This window comes from Prosopis cineraria, unplaced genomic scaffold (assembly GCF_029017545.1).
Source record: "Prosopis cineraria cultivar Desert tree isolate PC_DT_omini unplaced genomic scaffold, ASM2901754v1 PC13, whole genome shotgun sequence".
Lineage (NCBI taxonomy): Eukaryota > Viridiplantae > Streptophyta > Magnoliopsida > Fabales > Fabaceae > Prosopis > Prosopis cineraria.
In genome coordinates, this window is record NW_026555344.1 from 4,749,727 (window position 1) to 4,769,453 (window position 19,727).

Genomic DNA, 19,727 nt, shown 5'->3' on the forward strand with positions numbered 1-19,727 from the left:
ATGAAAATCTAATTTGATCAGAGCGACCACACGAGTTGAATAGAGAGAGAAAGAGAAGGGGATGCGAAGGGAGACAAAGAAGGGTTTGTTGCTCTGCTAGAGCTTTACTTCACGTCACTTTGGAAGTAATTGGAGCTTGATTATTATTGGGTAAGCCTGTTCTATTCTTTCATCTTCATCTTCCATGCATTGTTATGTTCAATGGTGTGGTTGAAGGTTGTTTTTCGGCCATGGGATTGTTTTGCCGAACCCATTTGCTTAAATGGAGCATTAGGGAGTAAACTAAGTTTTTAAACCAAGGTTAAGAATTTTATAATGATTTAGAGTTTGAGTTAGGGTTTGGATGAACTCTAAGTAAAAATATAAGCATTGGGAGCAATGTGGGTGAAGATTTGATGTTATTTAAGTGTTTGGGTGGTAAATGAATTAATAAAATGTGTTGGAAATGTTAGTTTTGCTAAAGAGAATTTGGATGTGGGGTTACCCACACTTAGGATAAATTAGAATTGTAAATGATTATTAGTGTTTTAATTTTGTAGATAAATATTTATTGAGCATCGTGAGCTAACAGAATCTAAAGTAATAGCCAAATTGCCACAATAATCCTTTTTTTGACAAAAAGATAGAGGTAACTGGATAATCTAGTTCTTTTATTTGTGTGTTTGAATGATTATGAGTTTTGCAAAATATATGAAATCTATTAAAATTTGTGAATTTTTCTTATGTGCTTGGCATTTGGCAACTTGTATGAAGTGGTATTAAACTAAAATAGTATCTTATGTTTAAAACCCTTTTTATGTATATTCATAAATAATTTAAAATTGGATGCAAATTGAAATGTTAGTAATTGTTTTATAATTATCCCTAATAAAAAATGTATATGATTGAAATTGTCTGAGCATAATCATTGTGAGAGGGTGGGAATTCACTCTAAGGTTATAGGGGCATATTGTATGAAATCTATATGATACATTAGCACCATGAAGGCCCCGATGCATAATCTTTCTTATTTGAAAGCCCTAGTATTATCTTGAAAATAGATTAGATTATACAACACCCCGATATTTGAGAAAAGAGGAAACTATGGTCTAAAATGGGTGAAGGTGTCTTTAGTTAAGGCTACCTCCTATGATTGGTGAGCTTGGGCCAGTCTAGTTACATGAATTTTATTCTATTGTGTTGTTAGCCCATAAATTTAGTCGGAGGAAATAAGGAGGATATAAGATGGAGAATATTGATTATGCATTGTATGAAATGGGATATTGTAATCATGGATTTGTATGCACCTAATAACTTATTTTTATTTCCCACTTTACACACTCATATACTATTTGATACATTAGTGAATATAGATTAGATTATTTGATTATTGAGATATCATTTCACCCCGTGGTTATATTTTACAAGTAAAGGGTCCGATAGGGTAAGTGAAAATGAGGTATTACCGAGAATTGAGAACCTCAGAATTGTATAGCTCTCTCTTTTGGTATTTGTGTAAAGAATAATTTATAAATTAAGCCAACTTGTGACATCTATTATTTTGGACCACTTGCAATATTGGTGTTTTTAGCTTAGGATATGGTATTTATGTTGTAAATTGTTGTGAAGGACTGAATGTATGCATGTGGATAATTTTTGTATGATTATGTTATTTTATACTTACCCCTTTGATTATTATAAGATTAGGTTTTAAAGGTCAAGTTATGTTTGGAATGTATGTGGTGATATATGATTGTTCAATTAGGTGTATTCACTATTAGAAAAATGTAAATTATGAGCAAATTTATAAGTAATCATCTTTACTCTTTTAAATTACTAAATTAATGAGGGATGTTAGTTTCGTAGGTCAACTTAAAATTAGTGAGGAAAATAGCAATGAAATGTCAATTCCTCTCTAAGTAAGATAATTAGCTAGAAAATAGCGAGAGGCTATCAATCCCTCAATAAAATAAATAATTAGCAAAAAAATAGTGAATGACTGCTAATTCTTTTGTAAATAAGATAATTATTGAGGAATTTAGTAAGAGATTCTATTCCTAGCTAATTACTGCAAAAAAAATTAATTTTTAACAATGACTTTTATTATATATTTAATTATTTTCACACTAAAAATAAAAATTAAATCTAAAAATTAACTAAAATAGTCATAATAAAATTATTTAATGTTTAATATTTTCTTTATGTTAAGTTCATTTTCAAAATATAAAATAATATTTTATTAAAAAAATATAAAAATAATAATTTAAATAAAATATAAATATTTTTTAAAATTTTAATAATTGAAAATAAAATTTAATATATATGTTCATTTTTATAATATATCATTGATATATTTGTAGTAGTTAATAATATATATTTAATTTGTCATATAGTGACTATAGGCACCTTTCAATCAATTGCAAAAAAAGAGAGCATAAGGCTTGAAAGGTAGGAGGTCAAGGGTTCAAGTTTTAGCCTTGACATAAACATAAATATATGTGGCATGGCAAGGAGTGAGTGATATGGTGCGAGGGGTCGATAACACGTCATAAATTGTGGCACACATGGTAGGTAATGGGGCACGAGATGGTAGATGATATGGCAATTAATGAGGCATAAGGTTATTAGTAAACTATTGGCAGTTGGTTAGTAACATGTCATAAGCTCACACACATATGGTGGGTGATGTGACATCATCATTTTTAAATATAAGTATATTTAGTGAGGGATTAGCGAGAGATATGGCCTTCACTAATTAGCAAGTAAAATATGATCTCTCGTTAAATTTAGCGAGTTTGTTTTTTAGTTATGAATTTAGCAAGAGATAAAATTTCTCGTTAAAACACAATTTAGCGAGGGATTTATCTGTCACTAAATTTCATTTTTCTAGTAGTGATTGTGGCCTATTTGAGTTTGTCTAAGGTGGTCCTAGAGTTATTAGCAATTGGTTGGTGGATTAGGACATCCTTAGGCTGGTATTGAATGGATAAAGGGTCGTTTTATACTCGGGTATTTAACTTTTAAATGATAAGAGTTTTGTTGTGATACTAGCGCCGATAGTTAGGTGACTCTAAAGTTGTGTATGGACACTTGAATCACTCCAGTTAAATGTCGCATGGCAAAACTATTCTAAAAGTTAGTTTCGAGGTGTTGTCTATCCCTACAATGCATTACACATTGATAGAATTGGCCCATCCATGCCATTCACCACAGGAAACAAGGCATTTTAAGCAAGGTCCAAATTTGACCTCCTTTAATGTTCAAATGTATGGATTTTACTTCATGCATTCGTTACTTCTTTGTGTATGTTTTTAATTATGGTTTAATCTCAAATATCTTTTTAAAAAAGATTTCTTAGAATTTCAACTTTTGAACACTTTTTCTTTAAATCCTCATTATTATGATAACCTATTATAAAGAATTTCTTAATCTTAATTATCATAATGATGTTATGTGACGTGTTCTGATAATATCAAGGGGAATAAAGGGGTGCCACTTCATCACTGCTTCTAACACTAGCGACCTCTAGTGTTGATACAGATGAATGATCTTAAGTGCAATATCTGGGCTGGAGCATATGCTCATTAATATAGAGTAAACACACAGTTTTATTTTCTCTACATAATTAATTCATAAGTACTAATTACATACCAAATCATTCTCTTTGAATGGTGCAATGAAGTATGCACGGCGGTCACCATCAGACCTTCACCATGGACTCAACAATGCTGTGTCGGTTTCCTGCATCTTGTTGCAAACAGAATGAAGATAATGAAAGGTATGTTTCCAGCCACTAAGAATGACTAAGTGTGTATTTGGTCTTCAGTTTGTTAAAAGTCCATTTGATAAAAGGTTATTTAACAAAAGTCAGTGTTATAATAAAATTTATATTTAGATACTTTTTTTTTTTAAAAGTCAATCTGATAAATGAAAAATTATTTAAATTAATGATGATTTATACTTTTGAGATGTGTTTTTAAATATGCAATAATTAAAAAGAATATTGATTTATGATAATAAGAATACCATGATCATTTATAAAAGTAGGCATAAAATTATTTCCCTTATAATTGCTCTCAACTCTCATTTGCAATTTAAAATCACTAGAAATAGAAAATAGAGTTGGCAAATTCACTTTCAAACCTCATCTCAACCTATATTTAAAAAGCCTATTTTGCTCATTTAAAAATTACTCAAACAACTTTTAACATCTAAAAAATTGAAAAGTGGATTTCAGATGCTAAATGTTGATTACCAAGAGCGGCATAAGAAAAGAGGCATCTCTCCTTCCTTGTTAGGCTCACAAGCCAAGGCTTCATGGACGCATAATATTCGCTGACATACAGAAACAGAACCTCACGAGCCTGCACAGTGCAGAGGAGTGTCTTGCTGGTCGTTCATATATTGCTTGCAAGGTCTGCTTGGCTACTTGGATGTCGTTAACGTTGGTGCGTTCAAATCTCATGGACCAGGTTTACAACCTTGTCTTCTGGTGGTCCCAGACTAATAGCCACGTGCAGTGCAGTGTCTTTGGATCTGGTGATCTTTGTGGCCTGAAGATGTGGATGACAATTGTATAACTCTGCAACTTCATCCCATGTCTGTCCCAGCACTGCTTTGCACAGTTCTTGCCGCTTTTCCTCCATTCTTGGATTTCCCTCCTCTTATGGAGCGATTCGTGGCTGATTGAGCAGCTGTACATATGTGTGCGCGTTGGGGTGGTTGCATGCATGCAGAGGTTTCCTTTCACTGGCCTGTATTTGGCACGAAGCATTGAATTTTAAGGAATTAAGGACGAGATTAGAAATAGGATACGACATGAGACTATGAAAAAAAGGTAGGACTCAAATCAAACAAAAATTAAGCAAGAGACCCGTTGTCGATCCTTGTCTTATTCCGGTTGAGAACATCCGGGGAAATTAATTAGAGCTCGCCACCAAAAAAAAAATTAAAATAGAACCAATTAATGAACAAGCAAATCAGAAAATAACAGCTTGAGGAATTATTAATATGAATTAAACTGCTCCAAATCAAAACATAGTCAAAATATACGTTGATGGAAAAAAGAAGGATGAGAGGCAAAGAAACCAAAAGCAAGAGAAGTAGAGGAAGCCGATCTGAGAGAAAGGAAGTTGGTGTGGGGGCTGATATGTGACATACATACATGTATGCATGCATGTGATTCTGATTTGAAAAAACAAGAGTCACGTGCTTCATGCTTCATCCACTTGTTATCATTACCAATGTTTTTTATTATTAAAAAAATCGCATCCAGCCTCTTTTAAAAAAATTAATTACAGATAAAAATTAATATAAAATAAATTATTATTAAAATAAAATATGACTTATTTTTTTTTCGAATGAGATTTGTTAGTACATTTCTATGATTAATTTATTTGAGAAGATTGGATGTAATTTTCCCCTTTATAAAACTAAAAGCTTAATATTAATTTGAACATGTTTGGTTTCACACAAGTGTTGTTCTCCTTAATTACAATTTAGGAAAGAACGCAGGTTCTCGCATGCAAGCAAACAGAGGCATGTAATCTTTGATGATTTATCGCTTTATCTTTTTATTTATTTATTTTTTGTTATTGTCCCTTGTCGCTTTTTTTGCTAAAGGAAGAGTTAGAGCAAATTCCAATTTGAACTACGTATGTTATTTTATATTACATATTATGTTTAGCTGTAACGAAGAGCTCTTGTCCCTTGCATTGCCCAACCGACACAGTGTTTAATTATCATATATATTTTTTAAAAAACTGGCGCATAAAAATAAAATACAATATATATATATATATATATAAAATAGAATTAACGGTTATTTTTATCCTTAAATTACATACAAAAAGGTACAAATATCTTTAAATTTAATTATGAATCAATTCTATCTAAAGATTCTCTCCATTATTATCCTAACGATAAAAACACTTAACGTTCATTAGTCATTAGTGAGTCTTATTATTTTTTTAATATTTTTTATTAAGTTAAGAATTATATATTTGCCCCTCAACTTCTATTAGAAGAGTCATTTTTGCCCCTTCACTCAAATATTTTATAATAAAAAAATTAAAAAATTTAATGTGGAACTCACTAACTATTAATTAATGGTGAGAAAATGACAGAGTAGTAAGTAAGAAATCTTTAAAGTTAAGAGATATAATTGATTTATAATAAAGTTTAGAAATATTTATAACTTTTTGTGTATAATTTATAAATAATAATGATCTTTTTGAAAAAATAAGAGGGAATTATATAGCCTATTCTCTATAAGCTTCACGTGATGACAAAGGAAAGGCACAAAGGCAAAGATTTGCCAAATGAATCACACGGGACTTGGGAGTGTTACAAGGAGAATAGGGAAGGGAAACAGAACATCCTCGCAAGACATTTGTAGTAAAATTGGTTCTTAGTCTGGACAAGTTCTTCACAACTATAAATTCATTTTTAATCTGAATGGTTTCTGGTATAGCATTTATAGGTAAATACTTTTTATAATGTAGCATTTATGGCTCGTTTAGCAACATGGAATTGGGAAGAGGGAAGTGGAATTGGAAATGAAACTCATTTTTAATTATTTGGTATGCAAGATCCAGGTTCCTCAATTCCATCAATTTTGATGGAACAACATGACTCCTAGGAATTATTGAATTCGACCTTCATTTCCTCTCTCATTTTACCTTTTTTTGCACTCATATTTCCCCCTGTGAGGACCCAACCTCATTAACAATCTTCATTGACGGTGACACAAAGGAAGATGAGAGGGTGCTTGACCGACAGCAACAAATCCCAACCATGACTGGAGAGTACCTTTTTGAGATCAAACAAGAGTGAAAGGCGATGGAAACTCCCAACCATGAGTGGCAACACATCGTTTCTTCCTTGATGGTCTTTCGACTCTCTCAAGCTTCCTCGATCTTAGCTTCTCCCTTTCGGCAACCACCAGCATTGAGCATTTGGTTTGATTTTCAGTATCGCTTCCTCCTCCACGTTCTTCGATCTCAACAATCTCCCTCAATTACTAATATGATAAATGGTGGATGTCAGATTTGGTAAATGGTGAGGACGATGTTGGACAACAATGATTGGTTTGTTGATTTTGATTTTGAATGGTGAATTTCAATTTTGATTTTGAATGATGCATTTGACTTTGGATCTTTGATTTTTGCCTTTGGTCTCATTTCTATCTTTGCATTTAGTTCGATTTCTTCTTCTCTCTTACCTCTCGTTATCTTGTTTATGGCTGGCTAGTGGTTGTTTGTGTTGAGGTGACAGGGGATTGTGGCTGTTTAAGGGGGTGGGTGAGGTTTTTTTTTGGTAAAGACATTTAAGTCTTTTTACATTATAAATGATTATATTAATTAAAAATATCTATCTTCATTTTTATCAATCCATCAGACATGCTTTTAACCTTTAACTTCCAACTCCACTTGCCTAAGGTAATTTTTTCTTTTCTGCTGATTTTTCGTAGCATATTGATAAAAAAGCCATGAAATTCTCCCAATAATTTGATTTAACTTGTTATCCACCTTCGGAATTCTGATCTTCTCGGTCTTCTCAGCCACGAACTCACCGAACGCCTACATTCATCGCATTGAGCTGAAATCCCGAAATCATCCATGGCATACAGGAATAAATCAGTTTATGCTGGATGGGCAATTCAGTAATTTCATATTTCCTTTCCACGGCCTCAGAGAAGGCCGAGTCTTTGGAAGTGGAACCACTGAAAGTACAAGACGCAGCCTTTCTGCTTTTCTCCATTTCTCACCGTTTCTTGTTAAGTTGCTATCTTTCCTCGAAAGTTAGGGTTAATGTCTTGTAAATTTTCCTCTCTATAGGGTTCTTTCTTCGTTGTTTGTCATATATTTTCCATCTCTGTTGAAATTATCATGTAAATAAATACATTTGTTCATTTCCACTCCTTTAGAACACATTTCAATCATATTTTGGATCTTTGATTCCGTCAGTTTTCTTTCTGTACAGACAGTGAGACAGGCAAGTAAATTCCTTTTTTCCTGGTCGTATCACTTTTCTGAAACTCGGTGTTTCTGAACAGTGCTAGGTCGGTGTAAAGGGGGAAAGTAATTTGGGAATCTGAAAATCATCGGGCTTTGCGGAAATTGCTCCCTGGTTTTCTCAAAGAATTTAGGTTATTCTGCAAAATGGTCGGTTATTCGGGTATATCTTAAAAAAAAGTATTTTTTTTATACCTCTTGAGTTTGGAATCCCTAACCCAACTGTAGAAGAAGCAGAAGCAAGTTGTTCAACTCGACGGGGTTATTGAGCATGGCGGTTTCGACTATAGCCTTATACGGAAGCCCTCCAAGCAGTGTTTGTTCGACGCCGCACTCCTGCCAGATCAATGGGCATGCGACCTACGACTTAGAATTGGGGTCTCGATCTTCTTCGACGTCTTCGAATACGGCATCCACGCCGCAGAAGTCAGTAATGGGTGGCCTTTCGTGCATGTTTTCTTCGCCGGCGGTGAAGCATGCTCCGTTATCGAGCTTATCCGGGGCAGGGGAAGAACTGGGCACTTTGAGGCACGACAGAGTTGAAGAGTTAAAAGAATTGAGCTGCTCCTTTTCATATTCTCCGAGTAAGTTTGCTGGGTCTTCTTGGAAAAGGGATCCGAGTCCAGTTTCGGTTCTCCAAGGACCAATTTCGTGCAGCAGTAGTGCTGTCAGTGGGAATATGAGTTATCAGAGCTCAATTCGAGGTGGGACATGTAAAATATTCGATGGATTTGTGAGAAATGCATCACGGTCCTGCTTAGATTATGATTCGCCTAGTCTCGAGGTTTCTCGTGGTGGCTTAGATTTGGTTTCATCTACGTTAGAGGATGAACTGACCTTCAATTTCGAAGATGTATTTGTTGGGGGTAGTTCTGAGCCATACGCTAGAGAATTGCTGCGAGGTGCGCAATTGAGGCACAAAATCTTTTGTGAAGACGTCGTTATTAGGGCTTTTTACGAGGCCGAGCAAGCCCACAGAGGGCAGGTAAGTAGAAACTTTTATAGTTAGAATATATGTTTTGTGGTTTTAATTATGTGAATTTAAAGGTTTTGAGTCCTTTTACTGCAGATACGAGCTTCTGGTGATCCATATTTGCAGCATTGTGTGGAAACAGCAGTGCTTCTTGCTTTGATTGGTGCTAATTCCACAGTAGTTGCTGCAGGGCTTTTGCACGACACCATTGATGATTCCTTTATGACGTACGATTATTTATTGAGGATGTTTGGTTCTGGAGTTGCCGATTTAGTTGAAGGGGTGAGGAGCATGTCTTCTAATTCATATCCTTAACATTAGATGTACTGCAATTTTGTATTTTTAATCCGTTTGTTCTAAATTAGCATTTAAATTAACCTCTTGTTTGTTCACGATATCAAGTTTATTGCAGTGTGCAGTTATCAATTTTGTAAGTTGTTTTTGATGGGTAGGATTTGGTCAAACTTAATATGGATGGACCTTGGTGAAAATTGTGCTAGGCCCCCCCCTCCCTCTCTCGGTCTCTTCATACTTTAATTGGCTTAGATTCTTTTGATTGACACAAGGTGTCTAAAGTAGCTTGGTTTTAGGTTTTAGCTGAATTGAACTCTTCTCACTGTTGGCGGGTGAGATAGCCGCAATTGGTACTGTTGTGAACCGGTTTAAGGAGTTCCACTGATAGAACCTAGGCTTGTTTCTCATACATGGCAGCATGCAAGTGCTCGCTTTATGCTTTTTACATGGTTGTAATAGCAATGCAACTTTCAATATGTTTAGGGTTGAATTTCTTATTCTTTCTTTCTAGCACCTAAGGATATTTATAATGCTTTATTATCCAGTTCGCTGACTAAATTTGAGTTTTGATTTTGTGGCTTGCAATTTTGGAATCTATACCTGAAATGGCTGTACCTTACTTTTGGAATTTTGATGGTGTAACCCTTTTGAAGATTCTCACTAATCTTTATGACATTTCAGGTTTCTAAGCTGAGTCACTTAAGCAAGCTTGCAAGGGATAATAATACTGCTAGTAAATCAGCTGAGGCAGACCGCCTGCATACTATGTTCCTTGCCATGGCAGATGCAAGAGCTGTCCTTATTAAATTGGCAGATCGGTTACATAATATGATGACACTAGACGCACTGCCTTTAACCAAGCAACAAAGGTTTGCAAAGGAGACCTTGGAGATTTTTGCACCTCTGGCAAATCGCTTGGGAATATCTACTTGGAAGGAACAATTAGAGAATTGGTGTTTTAAGCATCTTAACCCAGACCAGTACAAGGAGCTATCATTGAAACTTGTGGAGCCAATTGATGATGTCATGATTACTTCTGCCATAGTGAAATTAGAAGAAGCATTGAAAGATGAAGGCATTTCTTATCATGTCCTATCTGGGCGCCATAAGAGCTTGTACAGCACTTATTGCAAAATGTTGAAGTACGTCATCTCTCATGTCCTCCATCTGTCTAGCTGCATGAGCTGTGCTTATTATCTTCCATTTTGCATGTTAGGAAATTGTGCACAGATAATACTTGGGATTTTGCTTTTTGGCAGGTAAAGGAAAGATTGTTTTAAACAGCATTAAATTAGATACTTTTGGTCGTGGGATAGAAGATAATTGTTGCTGATGTGAATTCTCATTTTTATGTCGAATTGCTGTTTGCATTGTTAGAGATGAGGCAATTTCTCGTTTTACGCCATATAGCTGTACAAAACAACTATTTCGCTAATGAACACACATTGCATCCTTAGTACTAGAAATGCTGAACTATCTTGTGCGTATGGTTAAGATTCTTAATACTTGTTGATTTATCTATTTGCAGAAAGAAGCTAACTATGGATAAAATCCATGATATTTATGGGCTGCGCTTGATTGTTGACAAGGAGGAAGACTGTTACAGAGCCTTAAGAGTTGTTCACCGTTTGTGGTCTGAGGTGCCTGGAAAGCTGAAAGATTACATAAGTCACCCCAAGTTCAATGGGTATGTCATCTCAGGAACCGTGGTCTATGCTCTATATTTACATATTGCTATCTACTTTTCATCTAACTTTGATTTTGTAATTTATAGGTATCAATCTCTGCATACCGTAGTGATGGGTGATGTCAAAGTTCCGATTGAAGTGCAAATTAGGACGAGAGAGATGCATTTGCAAGCAGAATTTGGATTCGCTTCTCATTGGAGATACAAGGAAGGTGAACGGCAGCATTCTTCATTTGTACTTCAGATGGTTGAGTGGGCTCGATATATTGTAACTTGGCATTGTGAGACAATGAGTAAAGATTCTTCATCTGCTGGACATGCTGATTCAATCAAGCCAGCGTGCAAATTTCCTTTTCATGCTGATGATTGTCCGTATTGCTACAAACCTCATTCTGGTCAGGATGGTCCTGTTTTTGTAATAATGATCGAGAATGATAAGGTTCTTGACCCAAATTTATGCATCCTAACTTCAAGTTTTATCATTCTTCCTTCCATTGCCATGAATGGTGTCACTGATTTTTCATATTTTATGTAATTCACGGGAAATGTGGCTAGTATAAAATAATATAGGGCTAAAGATTGTGTTTGCACATCTCATGTCGAATTTTTCTTCAGATTTCCTAAATACTTTAGGGGATGAGGACACTGACACACCACTTTAGTATTTAATCATCTCTGAAGTATCAGTTGTGTGTCTGGATGCATGTGCAGATGTCTGTCCAGGAGTTACCTGCGAACTCGACAGTAATGGATTTGCTGGAAATAGCTGGGCGAGGAAGCTCTAGATGGGCCCCACAAAGACTTTCACTGAAGGATGAATTGAGGCTGAGGCTGAACCAAGAGCCTGTAAATGATCCAACATGCAAGCTGAAGATGGGAGACGTGGTGGAGCTTTCTCCAGCCATACCTGATGAGTCGCTAACGGAGTATCGGGAAGAAATCCAGCGTATGTATGACAGAGGGTTAACTATATCAAGCTTAGTGCCTGCTGCTGCTAGTGGCATGGTTGGCTCTAGAAGCTGACCTAGTGTTTGCATGTATGCCAGTTTATCATGTGATGATAATTGTTGTATTATATGAATGTGGCTGTAAATGTTTTTCACTAGGGACTTGCTACTAACTTGATCCAATTATGTTCTGGATGATTGATAGTGTATCTGAAATTTGTTACCCTCCATTTAGCTTTAAGATTTTTGTCAATAATTGGTCCTTGATGTCTTTGATTTAATTGCATTTTTGCATTATATTGGTGTCAGTCGCCGAACTGATGAGCAAAACTCCTTGAGTTATTGGGCACATTGTGAAGGAATGAAAACAAAAGGACAACTTTGTTGATGTGAAATGACACTTGTGCCTTCACTTCAAAGAAATAATGAAAACGATCACCTTTGAAATTTGAGAAGATCCACGTACAATTAAAGCCGCTGCTTGAGGAGGATTATATTGCTAGTCTCTCTCTTCCGGTGGAGGATTTGAATCACCAGCTTCATTTTCTGGCTTGCAATTGCGTTAAGTAATGGCATGTTGTTGAGGTTGCTAGCCAATTCAAGTCTTTAGCATATTTGGAGTGTGCAATTGTTATCAAATTTTGGAAGTCTCGTTCTTCTATGCATATTATGTGAAGGGTGAAGACCAAAGTGCTCATCATCAAATGTACTTTCGCATCGTTTAAGACAAAACCCATTATTCCATGTTACATGTGCATGTCGAAGATTTTGGATTTGTTCTCTGGAAAATAATATATTGGTCATTAAATCAGTTAAAGTATTAATTTAATGATTAATGATTAAAATGTGGTTGAATTATGGTCAGATCGGTTATCAAAAAGAATTTCATTTAACTAGTTAAGATATTGATTTAATGATTTACGATTCAATTAATTAAGTTGAGCTAGATGCTAGATTTTCAATACTTCATTGAAAATGCTTTTTAACTTGAATATTAGGTAATTGTTTTCTTTCTAGCATTATTTCTTGTCTCTGATGATTCTACCACTGTTGTATGTTTTCTAGTGCGGATCAACTTCGCCACAATTTGGCAGTCTGAAATCTCATGATTACTAAGCTCAAAGTTCATTTATATATGAACTTAAATCTAAAATTTTGGGGAGCAGCAATGACACATTCACGTTATATACATATCAGACCTTAGCAGATTAGTTTATATTCTGCTGTTGGAACTTGAAACAGAACGAGAGCTTCAATTGCTAAATATATATACCTTCTAGTCTCTCATATTATTACATAAAACTTACAATAAATCACAACTAAAAACTTACTAGCCAGCACAAGAAGTGAACAAAAAGAAGAGAAGGCAGAGCCATACATAGATCTCTCTGGTTAATTCTCAAACTCAGATCGTTCAACTTCAGAGACGAATTCCAATACTAGCAATGTTCATCTCCGACTCTGATGTCTATCTCCAGAAGAACTCCTGGACTGAGGCTTGCCAGTAAAGAACGAGGATGAGCATAACCAAAACCCCAGCAAGCCCCCAAGAAGAGGTTCCGATTCTGAGGACCCAAGATGGTTCTGGAGATGGAAGCAGAGAAGATGAAGAAGAAGAGCTGGTTCTAATAGCGATGATGAGTCCAGCAAGAACCATAGGCAGAACAAAACCAGAGCTCCATCTTGATTCGTAGAACCTTCCATCACTCTTTGGCTTCACGTTGTACAATGGAGACAAAACCACGGCTGATGCAAGAGCCAACACCATGGCCAACGACCTATGAGAAGAGCCCTGGCTAGAGTATGCATGATAAGAGGTGCTAGCCATTGATGGGCTCCGGAGAAAGAAGCTCGCTGATCAAAATTGTAACCTGAAGCCAGAAATTTATAGTGGAGAAAAGGTGCTAGATTTAATTATGATACACATACTAAAAAATTTGTGTGGGGTAGGATCCTCGTCATTTAGTGGACTAAAATTCAAAGAAGATGCAGTGTTTAATGAGAATGGTCTATATTCTACACTATTTTTTATTCTGTGTTTGAGATGATTATGTTTTAGATTAATTAATTGAAGTAAGCTGGTCAAAAAAAAATTAATTGAAGTTTGAGATAAAATAAATTTTAGTTCTTAAATTTTTTTTTAATTATTAATTTAATTCATGAAATTTTAATTCAGTACAACTTAATTTTTATACTTTATTAAAGAATTGTAGGGATTGAGTTACATTAAATTAAAAAATTACAACGATTAAGTTATTTTAAATTAAAAAATTATAAAAATTAAGTTGTTCAATAATTAAGAAAAAAATAAAAGAATGAAAATTAATATTTTTTTTATTTTGTCATTTTTTTTATTCGATTGATTATGGTTATGGGGAGATGGGCTAAGGAATCCAGGTGGAGTTGGGGTGGCAAAACAGAGACAAACAGCCGTCCAAAAAGTTGAAAGCAGAATCAAAGGGACTGAGGAATCGACAAATTTGACGTAAAGTTGGGAAAACAAGTTGGAAAAAGGAGATTCAGCGGCGCGCAAGTAAGGCATATTTCCTTATTTTGTATCTTTATGATTATGAGTGCCTTCTTCTATACTATTGGGCCATAGAAAATCCAACACTTGTCATCATTTTCTTTTTCTTTTTTCCTCTTTTTCCAGCCGTTGGAGAACACCTTTGAATTGTGACTGTAATGATACCCAATTACTTAATTTGCGGAGAGGAAATATTTTTACGAAAAACAAACATTCACCTTTAGTGTTTGTCAAAATATTCAAAACTCTTCCCGTCCCACAAATATATTTTACAAGCATACTTTTTCGAAAAAAAGGTACAAATTTTTAAAATATTTTTTTTAATATTCTATTTATTAAAAAATATTTAAAAAGGGAATATATGAGAAATGTAATATTAAAAAAATCATTAATAAAACTTTATTTTATCAAAATATCTTATATTTTAAAATATTAATTTAGTATGAATGAAGTATATTTTAACAATAAATTATTGATATTATATATATGATACCTTTTTATTGGTGTACGCTCCAATTAAAGTTAGAAATAAGAGTCGAATTTGACGAGCCGCCTATTTTTATAACAGTTTGGGTTTAAAAAAATATCATTTTTTAAGAAACTGAGTTTTGAAACCTAACCCTAATAGGCTCTAAAAAAAGGGCTCAGTCGGTCCTTCTAAACTCCTTTTCATTTTAACTCTAAAAAAATATTTTTATTTTTAAATTGAATTTAAACTTTTAAATATATGTTTATACTTTAAGATTTGATTTTCTATTATTTATTTTTAAGTTTTTAATATTATAATTTGTATTTTAAAAATAATGAAATGTTACAATTGAAATTTTTAATTTTAAAAAAATTTTAAAAATAAAAAATATTAATAAAGGTTTATGAGCCCATCCTAAACTCTTTAAATAAGAGCTGACTTTAAAAATCAGATAATTTTTTAAAAAATCAAGCTTAAAGGACTTAACTCTTATAAACTTGGCGCATAAAGATTGAGTTCATGTGGGTCAGGTTCATCCATTTCTCACCTCTAGCTCTAGGAATACTTTTGGCACACCGTGTTGCAGAAAAAGAAACACAAATTGATCGTCACTGAATCAGCTTCGCCACCTCTTGGTTTCCAAAACCAAAACTTTAGGTTCGTCATTTTTCTAGTTTTCTTTATCTCTTTTTTAAATATAAAGTAACTTGATATAATCTTGTGACTGATAATATGTTAGAATGAATGTTCTTTTTTAATACCAGGTGTTGGTCCTATAGTACAACAACTTATGCCTGCTTAGTTATATAGTTCTGAATTTGAATACATGTGAATGTAAATTTTTTTAAAAAAATTATTTTTATTTGAGCTCAATAATATTTAAATTTAACCTAGTCAAAAAGTCAATTAAAAAAAAAAAGAATGATTATTTTTTTAAGTCAATATATGAATCAATTTTCTTAAATATTTTTTTAAAAAGACAGATGGAAAGAAATGATAGATCTTATTTCCATGCACAAAACACATGTGATAATGACTAGTGAATTTTTGTCATTGGCTGATAAATTAATTCATATATGTTGCATTATTAGAGAATCAATCAAAATACATGTTTAAAGATAAATGGATTTGACTTCTCTCTGATTTCATCTTAACCATTGAATTCATTAAAATTTAATGTTTCATAAAATTATTATTAAAATATAAAATTTATAAAAATACATAAATAAATTTAAAATATAATTAATTTCATCCAAACTGCAATTCAAGATATAGGATTATAATTAAAAAATAAAAAATTAATTTTATGAAAAATTAAATCTCAATCATTTTAAAATGGATTCAATGGATGAGATGAAAATGAAAAGAGATGGAGAAAAGCTAACTTCAAGATAAACATGTATTTTGAAATAACATGTATTTTAAAAGCAATGTTCAAAATATATGTTTAAAATAAAATCTACGCCTCTACAAAAAAAAAATCACAAACTTTTTGTTAAGCATTATATTAATACTACGTACCCAGCACAACACGTAAATAGCTAAGTCGTTACATCGTCAGATTTACAAGATCTGAAGACCCGTGCAAATTTGTCTCGCCAACAAAAATGGTAGGTACGTGCCTTTCATTTAATCCATAAAAACAAATTTAATCACAAAAAATAAAATGAACATACATGATTCTGAGAATTCTCCAATAGAATGTGCAAGATCTGATCTTTTCTTCTCTTCATTCACTGCTCAAAACCAATTTGAATTTTGATTCAGCCGAGCGAGATTAAAGACGACTTTGAGTTTGCGCAACACGAACGTTATTAATTGTATTCATAAAATGAAGCTCAGAATCAGAATCTGGTTCAAGCTTTTGTGTTTTCCTTTCTCTTGTCTTCAATTTATTAGCAAAAACATGCATCCTGTGAGTCTCATGCTAACCCTAACACTCTCTTCCTACAACACAATAGTGCGATTACACCTCCTAGATTGGTTTCTCCGTTTAGCATCAAACCTAGTACATGTTCTAATCTCAGGTTTTGAACTTCTCTTGGTACTTAACTTCAGGTTATCCAATTTGTCCCCATGCATGATCTCGCTCGACGACGACAAAACCGTCATGCAATTCTGGGTTCCAACAAAACTGAACCCAAACAAGCCAAACCTAACCCTTATCCACGGCTTCGGCGGATCGTCTCGGTGGCAGTTCTGCTGCCAAATCTGGCACCTGTCCCGGAAAGTGAACCTCTTCGTGCCGGACCTGTTGTTCTTCGGCAACTCCAACACCGGCCAGACCGACCGGTCCGACGTCTTCCAAGCTATATGCGTAGCAGAAGGGATGAAGAAATTGGGTGTGTATAAGTTCAGTGTGGCAGGAATTAGTTATGGAGGGTACGTGTCCTATAGAATTGGGGAAATGTACCCTGGGGAAGTGGACAAGGTCGTGATTGTGAGCAGTGGCATATGTTATACAGAAGAACAGAAGATGGAGCATTTGAAGAAGATTGGAAGGAGTCCATTGGAATTGCTTGTGCCAGAGAAACCTCAGGATCTTCGATGTTTGTTGAACTTGTGTTTGCACAGATTTAACTGGCTTACGAGGCTGCCGGATTTTATCCTGCAAGAGGCCATCAAAGTAAAATCAAAGCTTTCTATTCTAGATTCATAATTATTAATTATTTTTTATGATGGACTAATTTGTTTGATTGATGATTTGCACTTATATCGTTATTATAATTAGGTGGTGCTCAAGGACAATAGGAAGGAGAAACAGGAGATTCTAGAGTACTTGCTGAACAGAGAAGCAGATTCAAACCCTGGAATTTTAAGTCAGGTCCAAATCTTTTGATAGTTACACAAATACTAATAATATATTATATACTTAATCAACGTCGAAATTGATGAGTAATTAATCAGTGGTTATTAATGAATGAAGGAGACATTGATAATTTGGGGCGACAAGGACAGAATGTTTCCCATAAAACATGCGTATCAGTTGCAAAGGTAAGCGCGTGTACGATGAGTTTAATGTAGAAGTGAATAGAAGAGTTGATAATTTATTAAGTTGGTGATTTAGGCACTTGGAACCAAAAGCAAAGCTAGCAGTGATCGAGGACGCAGGCCACGCCCTCAACTTCGATTCTCCTTTTGCCACCAATCATTTCATCGTTTCATTCCTCCAAACCTGAGATGTCTTTTTGTTGTATATCTTCACTATACATGTAGTGTATGAATTTCACTCTTCCTTCTGTTCAATCACGCATTCTTGTGTACGTACTTCAAAAATTTCGAATGATACATGCCAGCTCGATCTATTAATTCTATGCGTCGACTTCAAGCTGAGTCTATAGTTTCTAACACTTCTGTATCTCATCCAATATCATGATAACACATTTCATGCCTATCGAGTGCATATGACATATATACAGTACACACATTCCTTACAACTGCAACAAAATTAAAGCATAACTGAGTCGTGCTTGTCGTCATATTTTATATCAAATCGTGGGAATGTTAATTGTGCCAATGTTTATATATTTAACGGAACGAAATTCACCTTAAATTTGTCGTGATTACTTTTCGTTTCTTTTATTTTGAAGAAAATTCATGCGTTAAAGTGCCAAAATTTCTGCCATTCATTAAAACAAGCGAGCCAAATTTGATGGATTTGAATATGTATATTCACTAACTCAATAAGCATCTTAATTATAGTCACTAGATTAATTTCATTAACACTTAAAAATTATTCAGATATATTTTCTTTTAAAACTTTGAGACAATTTGACAGAATATGGGGCAATAGTTAATTAAGATAATTAAAATTTATTGAAGATATTATGATTATCTATTAGGAATGTTTAAATAAGGATATTTATCCATTAAAATTAGGATTTATTATTTTATTTTATTATTATTATATATATCAACATATTTAATATTTGTATTAGATTTATGGTTTAGATTTAAATTTAAATTATTATTATTTTATTATTTTTAGATCTATATAAATAAAGTTAAATTTTTTTATTTGTATTTAACTTTTGAGTGTTATTAAATAAGTGTTTTTGAGAGTTTTAACATCTCTGTTCCTTATCTCTCTCTCCCCTCCTTCTCTTCTCCTTGTTCCTCTCTCCTCTTCCTGTTTTATATCACAATCACTTGTCGAATCCAAGTAAAGATAAAAAGGATAAGAAATTTCTCAAATTTATTTTAAGATAAATTTATTTTAACATATATAAACTCTCCTTTAAAAGAGAGGCTACAGGTGCGATCTTGCTTGTCGTATTAGTTTGTTAGTTGTTACTACTTTTCTTTATAGTTTTTTTTTTTTAAAAACTGAATTTGTTTATAAATTATTAAGTTTCTTTATTTTTTTAAATTATTTCTTGAAATTTGATCATATAGATGTGATTGTTAATGGCAATTCCTTTTCAAGAAATGCAGCAAATGAATTATGGCAATCCCTCATTACGATAAATTTTGGAAAATTAACGCTTAAATTTAAATGCTTAGAAAAAGATTATGTGAGTAATCAATAAAATAAAAAAAATATTATTTAAAAAAGAATAAAATTAAAATTAAAAAGAGGTAAATTTAAGACATCAATTAAGATATTAAGTAAAAATCAAATGAAGCAAAGAATGGAAATATATAAAAATATCAATCAATTAATTAAATTAAAATCCATAATGTTATTTTTATTTCAATAAAAATGTGAATTCGGGTCATTTAATTGATTTATTATTGTTTTATAAGAAAATTAAATAATTAAATCAAAAAATTTGATAAAATTAAATATATGGGGAGAATTAATGACAAATAATATATGTAACAATGCCTCAACTT

The 19,727-nt window shown here is 33.4% G+C and overlaps 3 protein-coding genes across 3 annotated transcripts; 2 read left to right on the plus strand and 1 right to left on the minus strand.

The window, feature by feature from the left end:
- Positions 1-8,144: 8,144 nt before the first annotated feature.
- Positions 8,145-12,136, plus strand: LOC129291368 (probable GTP diphosphokinase RSH3, chloroplastic). Its single transcript, XM_054928672.1, has 6 exons — positions 8,145-8,979; positions 9,064-9,249; positions 9,943-10,403; positions 10,790-10,948; positions 11,036-11,387; positions 11,660-12,136. The coding sequence occupies exons 1-6, from the start codon at positions 8,266-8,268 to the stop codon at positions 11,969-11,971; spliced, it is 2,184 nt and encodes a 727-aa protein (XP_054784647.1). The 5' UTR covers positions 8,145-8,265; the 3' UTR covers positions 11,972-12,136.
- Positions 12,137-13,003: 867 nt separating this feature from the next.
- LOC129291821 (uncharacterized) lies at positions 13,004-13,755 on the minus strand. The gene has a single exon (XM_054929356.1). It carries the CDS (start codon positions 13,721-13,723, stop codon positions 13,364-13,366), a length of 360 nt encoding a protein of 119 aa, XP_054785331.1. The 5' UTR covers positions 13,724-13,755; the 3' UTR covers positions 13,004-13,363.
- Positions 13,756-15,452: 1,697 nt separating this feature from the next.
- LOC129290278 (uncharacterized) lies at positions 15,453-18,260 on the plus strand. The gene is made up of 5 exons (XM_054927002.1): positions 15,453-15,548; positions 16,950-17,517; positions 17,623-17,710; positions 17,818-17,885; positions 17,959-18,260. The coding sequence occupies exons 2-5, from the start codon at positions 16,972-16,974 to the stop codon at positions 18,112-18,114; spliced, it is 858 nt and encodes a 285-aa protein (XP_054782977.1). The 5' UTR covers positions 15,453-15,548; positions 16,950-16,971; the 3' UTR covers positions 18,115-18,260.
- The last annotated feature ends 1,467 nt before the right edge of the window (positions 18,261-19,727 follow it).

Coding starts and splice junctions, on each gene's coding strand:
- LOC129291821 (XM_054929356.1), bottom strand. CDS start 13,723: ATGGCTAGCACCTCTTATCATGCATACTCTAGCCAGGGCTCTTCTCAT.
- LOC129290278 (XM_054927002.1), top strand. CDS start 16,972: ATGATCTCGCTCGACGACGACAAAACCGTCATGCAATTCTGGGTTCCA. Junction 17,518..17,622: donor TCCTGCAAGAGGCCATCAAA/GTAAAATCAAAG, acceptor TATTATAATTAG/GTGGTGCTCAAGGACAATAG. Junction 17,711..17,817: donor TTCAAACCCTGGAATTTTAA/GTCAGGTCCAAA, acceptor TAATGAATGAAG/GAGACATTGATAATTTGGGG.
- LOC129291368 (XM_054928672.1), top strand. CDS start 8,266: ATGGCGGTTTCGACTATAGCCTTATACGGAAGCCCTCCAAGCAGTGTT. Junction 8,980..9,063: donor AGCAAGCCCACAGAGGGCAG/GTAAGTAGAAAC, acceptor CTTTTACTGCAG/ATACGAGCTTCTGGTGATCC. Junction 9,250..9,942: donor TTGCCGATTTAGTTGAAGGG/GTGAGGAGCATG, acceptor ATGACATTTCAG/GTTTCTAAGCTGAGTCACTT.